Below are 10,480 nucleotides of genomic sequence, written 5' to 3'. Positions count from 1 at the left end.
GTTGATGGACATTGCCATTCAAATGGTGTGCGTACACCATGTCATGTGATCAATTATGCAGAGCGGGGCTTACCTCCCCCCCCCATTTTTTTTTATTCAAGTGTCATGCCTGCTTCTTGAATGCCTGCACGAAGCTTCTGCAGCCAATCGGAACCTGCGTTGGACGTTCAGGTTCCAGAGAACATTTGCAAACCGGAACACTCACCTCCGGGTTTGCGGTGTTCGGGAGCCAAAACATTCGACGCTCAAGGTATTTGACTTCCAAGGTATGACTGTACCTTGGATTCTTCCCACAAACCGGAGCAAGATTGCACTGCTCTGGTTCGCCAGAAGCAGCTTAGTCATGCTGGCCACAGGACCTGGAAGCTTCCTGCGGACAAATGCCGGCTCCCTTGGCCAGTAAAGCGAGATGAGCACTGCAACCCCAGAGTCCTTGTGGACTGGACTTAGTCAGGGGTCCCTTTACCTTTACCTTAAGTGCAATATACAATGTGACACTAGATGGTGATAGTGAGCCTTATGGAAAATTCAATATATTTTTAAAAACGCTTTAAAAACAAGCCTTTTCAAAACGGTTTTTATATGTATGTAGATTCCACCCCAGTAATTCCACGTTGCCCGTCGCAGCGCAGGCTTCCTGCGCTCCTGCAGCATCAATAGCTAGATCTCCTGCCGGGGGTTTCTTCGCTACCAATTCGCCGGTTAAAAGCCTGCCCCACTTCCTTGGTTGGGTAGCTCGCCTCCAACCCTTCGAACTCGCGCTTCCAGAGGCAGCATCTAAGCCGGACTGGAGGTGCGCTTCCCCATTCCTGCATTTCCGCCCACCCTCAATAAATATCATGTTTCTCAAAACAGTATCATCGCATGATTCAAACGACTCTGCAGCGGCTTTCTTTTCTGGAGGAGGAGGCAGAAGCAGCATCCCTTCCTCTAGCGCGCAGACGCGGCCTTGGCGAGGGGAGCGCTGGCTGCTCTCGCTCGTCATCTCTCCAGCGCCTGCCAAGTAGAGGTTTCCAAGAGGACCTCGGGGCCAGCAACGAAGGCGGGGAGGACCCGGCAGAAGGGCCAGGGGGCACCTTTCCAACTGGCCTCCCCTCGCAGATCTAGGGTGCACATCACAGGCACCCCGCCCCAAAACACACAGCTCCTTGCACGTTGCTATAGAGAGAGGGGTGTGTGCTTGTAGCAGGGGGCAGCAATCTTCTCCAGTAACTGTGTCTCGCGGGGCCAAGCCTCCTCTGCTGACAGGCTGTGGGTGGGTGTGAGTGTGCCAGGAGCTGGTGTACAGGCGGAGCATCGCAGGCTCTCATTGGAGGCGCGCACAGACGCGCGCGCGCAGCCAGCCAGCCTCCCTCCCTCCCTCCTTGCACTCCAGCAGCCTGGCTGAGCCTTGGCTGGTGCTCCTGCTCGTCGGGCTTTCCACTTCACTGCCGATCCTCCCCGCACCGGAAGCCTGAGGCTCCGCCTTCCTCGGCATCCAGCACCGGGAAAAGCCCCCCTGGGCACTTCCAGCGGGAAGCGCAGCACTACGCCCGGCTGGGCAACCCCCTCCTCGCCACTTGGCGGCGGCGGGGCTGCGCGGGTTCCGTCCACAGCAGCGGCTGCTTCGCCTTCCGACCCGATCGCGCCCTCGTCGGGCAGGAGAGGCCCCCGCGAGCCGGGATGGGCTGAGCGCCCGGGGAAGAAGCAGCCGAGAGGAGCTCGTGGGCCGGCGAACAAGTGAGTGGCCGGCCGGCCGGCCGGCTGGTTGGTTGGCGCTGCTGCTCGGGGAGGCTGTGCGCTTGGTGCAATGCAACACCGCGTGGCCGCCTGCAGGGCTCCGCGGCGGACATGCTGAGCAGGGGAGGAGCCGGCGGGAAAGCGCCAGGCGAGCTCGGCGGCTCCGCAGCAGGGCTGGAGGGAGCGGGCGCCGCCAGCTCGGCCTTCGCCTTCCGCAGCAGGTGGATCCCGCAGGCGCGGCTCCGGGGATGAGCCCCGCGGGCGCGCCGCCTCCTATCGCCCCGGTCAGCACGCGCTCGCCGCCGCCGCCAGGGTCGGACCCTGCGCTCCCCCCGATGGTTCCCGCCCGCCTGCTTCTCTGTGACAGGGACGTGACCTTCCCTGGCTGAGCCTGACGATGTGGGGTCAGGATGCCTCGGTGCCCCGACGTCGTCTGGCGCAACCTTGCAGGGGCGCTCCTTGGCTGCTGGCGCTGCTGCTGAGCTTGGCCCTTGCCCGGAAAGGGGGCTCGGCGGCACACTGCCCCAGCAAATGCGTCTGCGCCAGCAACATCATCAGCTGCTCCAAGGCCAACCTGAGTGTCTTCCCCCACCCCCTTCCCTCGTACGCGGCTGCCCTGGACTTCAGCTACAACCAGCTGACGCGCCTGCGGGCGGAGTGGGCGCCTTCCCCGCTTCGCCACCTGCACTCCCTGTTCCTCAGCCACAACGGCCTTTCCTTCATCTCCACGGAGGCCTTCACCAATGTCCCTCACCTCAAGTACCTGGACCTCTCGTCCAATAGCATCCAGGAGCTGGGGGAGAACCACTTCAGCCACCTGGTGAAGCTGGAGGTGCTGCTGCTCTACAGCAACAAGATCTCCAAGATTGACCGGACGGCTTTTGAAGAGATGACCAAGCTCCAGAAGTTGTACCTGAGCCATAACGCCATCAGCCGCTTCCCCCATGAGCTGCTGAAGAAGGACGAGGGGGGCTTCCCGGAGCTGGCCTTGCTGGACCTCTCTTGCAACAAGATCAAGGATATTTCCGTGGACGAGGTGAACAAGCTCCCGGCCTGGGTGAAGAACGGCCTCTACGTCCACGGCAACCCCCTCACTTGCCATTGCCCGCTCTACAACCTCTTCACCCACTGGCAGAAGCGGCAGCTGAGCTCCGCCACGGACTTCAAGGAGGAGCTCAAGTGCTTCCTCCAGAAAGACAGCAAAACCGTCAAAATCTCAAGCCTCAGTGGCCCAGGGGGCTTGAACTGCAGCGAGTTCAAGGAGCAAGTGCTGGAGGTCCATCGCGGGGAAGAGGTGATCATCAACTGCGACACGAGGCAGCGAGGGGTGGTGATCAGAGAGTGGCTGACCCCCCGCTACGAGCGTGTCCCCCAGGAGGGCGACAACAGCTCCATGACCATGCTGACCAACGGGAGCCTTCAGATCAAAAACATCAGCGTGGAGGACATGGGTCCCTATACCTGCTATGCGGTCAGCCAGGTGTTCAACGAGACCCTCTATGTGCACGTCACGGTCCACAACTACTCCTTGCACGGGACCCCGGACACCCTCAACACCGCCTACACCACGCTGGTGGGCTGCATCCTGAGCGTCATCCTCGTGCTCATCTACCTTTACCTGACCCCCTGCCGCTGCTGCTGCCGCAACGGCGAGAAGCAGGCCAGCCAGCGCGAGGACAGCATCAACTCCTCGGTGCTCAGCACCACACCCAACCACAACACCGGCGGGGGCAAGGAAGGGCTGAACCGGCACATGGCGCCTGGCAACGCGCAAGGCCAGAATGGCAAATGCAAAGCCAACAGCTCCCCCAAGCAGGCGGCGAAAGGGTCCCAGAAGGCAGAGCGGAAGATGTCGGATGCGGACTCTGTCAGTTCTGTCTTCTCCGACACGCCCATTGTGGGGGCCTCGCAGGGCGAAGGCGGGAGAGGATCCGGCAGGGATAAGGCAGGGGCTGAATTAGTGGGGCTGCTGTGATCATTCTGGCACTGGGAAACAAGACGGAGGATGCAGCCACATCCCTTAAGGCACAACACTATTCTCTGGTACTGTTCTCCGACCTGCCACAGTATGTAATGGCGTTGCTTTGTTACTTTCCTCCTGTCGAGCCCACAGTCCAGTGTCGAAAACCTTGATCTCCCAATATTGCTCTTGAAGCACAGTCTTTCCTCAGCCCTCCGTTTCTTTGGAATGACATGGTTTTTCAGATTGCCCTATGGGAACCTTTGTGAGCATCTCAGCCACAGGCAAAAGGGTCCAGCAGACTTCACTAGGTTTTCCTGCATCCTGCTGTCGCTTTTGCTTACTTTCCCTGGGTGGGGCTTTCCTCCCAAGTCTCTGTGCAGGTATGAATACCAGAAGAGCAGCCCCGGCTCATCCGCTGCAGCAGAAATGGCAGTGTCACCTTCAGAGACTTAACAATATTAGGGTGGCATAAGCTTCCGTAGGTGGCAGCCTGCTCCATCGGATGTTACAAAGTGGGCCTAGAAACCAAGGTTTTTGTTCGCCTTCATGCAAATTAAATCACATTCATCTCCACAGTAGCTCCAGAGATGGCAGAAACCCCAATTAGCCACGGTATTGTGGGAGTGGGGTGGGAGAAGTTGACTTTTTTAAAATGGCTCAATAATATTTTTTTTATATATCTATATCTATATATATATATAAACTCTTGCTACAAACAATTATTTATTTATTTATTTTTACAGAAAAGGAGGTTCCCACCATTACCAGGCTTTTTCAGGACATAATTCAAATAATTTTTCTAGTAAGCAGGCAGACCTGTTTTGGAAACCTCTGCTCTCCCTTTTTCCTTTTTTTTTCTTTTGGTGGGACTATGACAGAGATAAAAACTGAATTTTTAAAGAAACATAGTAGAGAGGAGAGTTTAGTTACACAGTCTTTCTTCACTAGGAAGCTCTTGTTAAAACATAAAAGGAGCTAAACCCAAACCTTTTAACCTTTGTGGCACCCAAATGCAAGAAGGGAACCAACAGCCTTGGTAGCTGGCAAGGTGAGATTCCTCGTCCCCACTCATCCAAAACCCATCCTGCTTGCTCCAAGATGCAGCAGAAACAAGAATGTGGTGTGGCATGTCCCAGATCTCCTGCTTTCCCCTCTCTGCAGCCTGCTTGGCAGATTCCCATTACTGTGGTCACCCAATGGGTCAAGCTGGGGGTCCAGAGCGCAGCTCTCCGTCTTTGCAAAACTTCGGCAAATTTGGAGACTGTGGGAGGCTATCTAGATCTTGGAAACCCCAAAGCCATTGGGCAGCCTCTTCACCCTGCTTTAGGAGACCAAGTGGTAGACAACCTCCAGGTGCTTGATGGGGAAAGCAGCTGAAATGAAGGTGCCGCTCAGCTCCCGTCAACAGCCATGTTTAGGAGCGTTTCCACCCAAAGAGAGGCCTTCCTGAAATGTGCATGTGCTGCCTTTGAGCCTCACCCTGTGACATACACCACTGTTTGTGACTCAGGCAGTGGGGTGTAGAAGCAGCAGAGAAGAGGGAGAAAGACTGAGCATTCAAGATAAGTCTCTGTATTAAATATCTGGAATTGCACTGACTGTGCTCTTTGTGGGGCAGCTGGCATGACGTCACTGGAGGTGAAGCAATTGCAGTGAGAAGGTCCCTGTGCAAAGCAGGGGACTTAACCCTGCACCTATTCTCAAGGAATCTAACAGAGAAGGCTGAATCCCACCTGCTCTGTCCAACTCAGAATGCTCCATTGGAAATGGCTGGATTTGAAAAGCCATGTGGAGTTGCCAAGGATGGGGGAAGGCCCTTGAGACGGTCCCCTTGCAAAGGTTTCCCTTTGATCTGCATTCAGGCTCCATCAGTTTATCTGTTGGCTGAAGTGGGAAATGAAAGGGGAGAGTTCAGGGCTGGCATGCAGGGGCGACACTATAAGCCATAAGAATGTATTGCACAAATTTGTGAATGGGTCCAAAGCAGCGATAAGTCCTGAAGAGCACAGCTCTGTGCTATAGCCATATGATCCCTGCTCACAGCCCTGAGGCTCATTGCAATCAGTCAGTTAGGGAGACGCCCAAGAACAACCAGAGCCCAAAGTGAAGATGGAAGTCAACTGTCAGAGGCAAATCTCCCATCTTAACCGACTCGCTCTGGGGCTTCTTGCTTTCTCTGGCATGTTATTGGGAAGGAGAAGTCCTCTAATTGAAGCAGCAGTCCAAGTGAGGTGCCTGCAAGCCAGAAGAGGGAGGAAAAGGAGAGGCTGAGGAATTAATAGAATGAGATGAATGAAATGCGAGAATGGTGAAAGCAGGGAAAGTTTAGCAATAAGACAGCTGATTTTTATAAATCTGTGGTTGAATTCTCTCTAGCTCACCTGGAACCGTGGTAGGTTGCCATGTTCCGACCCCCTTCGTCCCTTTACAGATCTCTTCTGTCAATCTGTTTTCTGAGCAAAATCAGAACTGTTTTAGAGTAAGGAAAAGACAGGACAGAGTTTTCCCTGTGCATGTTTGCTGGATGAGGAAACATATCAACTAGGGCTGTTGATGTAAATACAAAAAAATTGATGACCTTGTACTGTAACAGTATAGGCTACATATTTATTCATGCTAGGACATTTAATAGCTGTGAAGCTCTTATACTTCTGGGGGGGGGAGCGTTCAGGGAACGTGAAAGCTCCTTTTGGCTACCTGTTGACTTCACTGCTGCTTAACCCCTTTGCTTCTTGGGCTGGAAAGATCCGTGCTGCAGATAATGAAAAAAATTCACAGATTGCACTCATAGCAGAAAGCTATCTGCCTTCCCCATCTGCAAGCTCTTATAGATGGGATGAAGGGAGAAGGGTTTGCAGCCTGAATCCCTACAGACCTCAATCAGCATATGGCCAAAGGGCCACAGATACATAGTGCAGATGCACCTGTGTCAACTCTCTCATGCGCACAACATGTATCTATCACATTTAATGGGGAGGGGAGGAGACATACAAAGTTGCCTCACGCTGGATAAGACCATCTGTCCATCTAGCCAAGTGTTATCCACTTTGGCCGGCAGGGATTCTCCCAAGGACACAGACAAAGGTTTTCCCCAAACCTGGTATCTGATATCTACTAATGAAAGATGCCAGGTATTGGACATGGGACTTTTTGCATGCAAGCCTATGTTCTCTTAAGCAGCTGCCCAATGCCCAGTTCTTGTCTACTGGAGATGGGTGAACAGAACGCTAACATGAGTTGAAGCGAGGATGGAAGCAGCCTATGTTTCAGTATGCACATGTGTGCAAGTACGAATTAGCATGTGTGGGTACCCACACTTTTAAACCCCTGTTCAGAACACCTCCTAGCCTCTAATGTTATGCTAGAAAATCTTGGTGCTTAAGTTGTGCGAGTAGCAGGACTAACCTCTAGAACCTTTCTAGGGAAAAGGGACATGGACTAGTAGGATTGTCGTTGCATGGACAATCTGCTTCAGCAAACCCTTCCCACCCTTGTTCCTCTTTGAAGAGCCATAAATCCCCATACTCGTTAAGAGAGTAATCCCTTGTGATGCTTTCCCAGGATTCCTCGGTCCACCAAAGAGGAAGCAAAACAGAGGACTCTGGGATATCCCCGTATCACTGAGCTTGATCTTGGCAAATTTACTTCTTTGTGTGGAAATGCCCTTGGCAGTGTGAGGCAAGGAGCCCAGAGTTTTAGGCACCACCTCGTGTGACATGAACAGCTCATACTGGGCTATGAACAAGGATTCATTGGGGTGTGTTGTTGTGTTTTTTAGCTTGATCACAGGGAATTGTGCAGAAGGAAACCTTGCAAGTGTTGGTTGTCAGCAGCTGACATTGTTGGGAACTTGCTGAGGTCCACACCATTTCTTCCTTCTGAGCCTTCTGGCCCTACCACTCTTCCCCCTTACTGTCACTGCCTGTTCTCCTGCCCACTCAGAGCACATGCGCAATGGGAAGAAGGAGCAGACGGAGCAGTATCTGCTGTGTGCCTTGCATTCTCCATCTGGGGGGCTGTGTGATAACAGACAAAATAGGCAGCAGGGACAATCTTGTCCAAGCGTATCCCATTCCCGAAAACCAGAGCTAGCACCATTGGGAGGAGATATTTCTGAAAGCTTGGTGCAAGAAAGCCACTGGGACCAACGGTCTAGTGCAGATGTAAGACTTCCACCCCTGAGCCCTGGATCCAAACCTCCCTCCCATCTCTCCTGTGCTTAATTCTGGTTTGGTGGTATTCCTGCACCATGAACCCTAACCCTGGCATGGCAATGCCATGGGGATATATAACAAGGTGCTGAATCCTAGCAAAACTAGTTCTGAGCTTTTCTCTCCATTTGATTTCATAGCTGCCCTCTTCTGGTGTCCATCGGGGACTGGGTTGGGGGCCAATGTCTTAAGAGTGGCAGGACCCCCATCCTATTTTGTGACCGCTCAGGTCACTCCTTGCACCCTCTTGGTCAAAGCAGTGAAGAAAGGAGCTCTTTTTGCTCCTGTCCTACAGGTGGATGTTGCTACGCCTCATCACTAAGGCAACCTTTTTATTCCATCGAAACTGGCACAGTCACGAGTGGATGCCACCCACATGGTTTCCCTGTTGTAAGCTCTAGGCTGGGTGTTGAAAGGGAGGCTCTGCCTGCTCTCCACAGGGTGCCAGAACCACTCGCCTCTCAGCAAACCACCTGCTTGTGCCTGCTGTCTGTGTGCAACGTGCCACAGGGTCCCTGCTGAGAATCTAAATATGCTCTGAGTCCACACTAAGCTGCCAGGAGAGAAATATCTTCCTTCCCTTACTGGATAGGGCATCCAAAGGAGTATATATATTTAGTGGAGGTAAGAATAAGGAACACAGCTAGAAATAGCTCCGCTATGGTTGTGGGTACTGAAGTCCTCCTTAGGATCATGCACTGGGCCTAGTATTTACTTTTGTTAAACAGCATAAAGTGCTCATCCTAACTGAAAAGAATCCCTTGATGCCGCTTCCTAGCTGTTTAAAGAGAGAGAATGTGAGTGAATTCCCCCCACTGCCATAATATGCAGTGCGCTCCTTCAGACAAGCAGAAAACAAATAGGCTTTTCCCCATTTAGTTTGACCTTCTGGCTTGCTCATTAATGATTGCCATCTTTGTGGGTTTCTAAGGCTCCTGAATGTTAGGCTATTTTAGAAGGTTCATCTATTTAAACCAAGATATGCAAATCGCTACCACTGGTTTCATTTGCTGTCGGCTCCTGTTCCCACGCCTGGGTCAGCTACCAACATTCCACATAAGCATCTTGAGGGGTTTTAGTTGAATGAGACTTTGGGGATGAGAGCTGCGCTGTCAGATCTGCAGTGGTCAAACGTGAATCTGCCCTGAATCTGTCTGCCCTACTGATAAGGTCAAATGTAGAGTGTCAGCACAGTGGGAAGAAGTCAAGCTGCACACAGAACAATCCTCTTTTTTTAAAGGAACCTTTGTATGTGCTCACCATTCCTGGTGCCTTAGGCAATGCGTGAGCATGACAAATGTGCAGTGCAGCTGCAAACATGCTTGGGAAGGGAGATGAAGGGGGAGTCTGGGGCCTAGACAGAATGGCTGGCAGCAGATGGTTTCTTAGGAGATTACTGGAAATCCCCACCCCACCCCTTTAAAAAAAATAATGGAGGGAGGGCAAGGCAAGAACAAGATTAGGGATGCATGTATTTACGTATGCAAAACAAAAGGCAGGCTTCCCACTGTTTTACTGCACTTTTCTGAATCCATACAGCACAGCAAAGAAAGCTCCCCTCACACCACCAAGAAAGGTTGCCCAATGCTTGTAGTACAGCATGGCCCCATCTCTCACTCCCCCCATTCTGTGGTTTGCAGGTCAAGCAAAATGTTATTCCAACCTGCAGAGGATGCATACATGCTTATCTGTTCCAGGCAGAGACAACAATCCCAAAGAGTACCTGGGCTGCATTTCTGTTGAGAAGTCTGTACTCTCCAGCATAGACATAGGTGAAAATAAAACATGTTTTATGAATATGCACCTGCAAGGATCTGTCTCTTTTTTTCCACCATTTTCCACCACCATGATGAATATTGACTTTGGCGTTCTCAATCTGGGCCCAAACACAGAGGCAAGCCTTGGCCATGGATCTTCAGTAAACTCTCATCAGAATTAAACGTAGCTAAGAGGGACACTTTGGGACGTGGTTCGTGGCATATTGTGTATGGCACTGCAAAAAGAGACAGGAAAAAACTGCTAGGGTTGGGATTGTTCGGGTTTTTCCTGCACAATCAGGCAAAACTCTTTCAGTCGATGCTGCAGTCAAAATCCGCAGACCATGAGAGCTGAAAAGAGTAGGGTTGCAGGTCATTCACCTGGATTTGATGTCTTTCCCTTTAAAAGCTCTGCAACACTCAAGGCCTATATGGCCGTTGCACCTTGTGTTATTAGATGGTTCTCTTCACCCACTCTCATACCTGCTATGGACCAAACACCAGGGTCCTCCTTGGTCCAAAGGCTGACTGCTCCTTCTGGGTGTAGATCTGGCATCCCTAGAATACATCAACAGTGATCCAGCACGTTTTATTTTTTAGGGTCAAATGTGGATCTCATGGCAGCTTCTCTCATGCATGTCACACAAGTGTTGCCCACCAAGCCTCAGCTAGCAAGATTCAACACCACATACGTCCCAGAAGTGCAAGGAATTTATAGAGTAGCCCTAAAGTATCAATGGCAGAGCGCAGGCAATCCACAGCACGCCTCCCAGGTGTGGACTCTGAAAGACCTCTACCTGAGACCTGCTATCGCTTTAGGCCCATAGTAC

At 52.1% G+C, this 10,480-nt stretch overlaps 1 protein-coding gene across 1 annotated transcript; it reads left to right on the top strand.

The window, feature by feature from the left end:
- The first annotated feature begins 974 nt into the window (after window positions 1–974).
- On the top strand, window positions 975–9,696 carry AMIGO1 (adhesion molecule with Ig like domain 1). The gene has a single exon (XM_081866821.1). The coding sequence runs from the start codon at window positions 2,117–2,119 to the stop codon at window positions 3,692–3,694; it is 1,578 nt and encodes a 525-aa protein (XP_081722947.1). The 5' UTR covers window positions 975–2,116; the 3' UTR covers window positions 3,695–9,696.
- The last annotated feature ends 784 nt before the right edge of the window (window positions 9,697–10,480 follow it).

The sequence above is a fragment of the Podarcis erhardii genome, assembly GCF_964252035.2.
Source record: "Podarcis erhardii genome assembly, chromosome: 6".
In the NCBI taxonomy this organism is placed as follows: Eukaryota; Metazoa; Chordata; class Lepidosauria; order Squamata; family Lacertidae; genus Podarcis; species Podarcis erhardii.
Note: the sequence above shows the minus strand (reverse complement) of the source record. Positions and strands in the feature narration are given on the sequence as shown.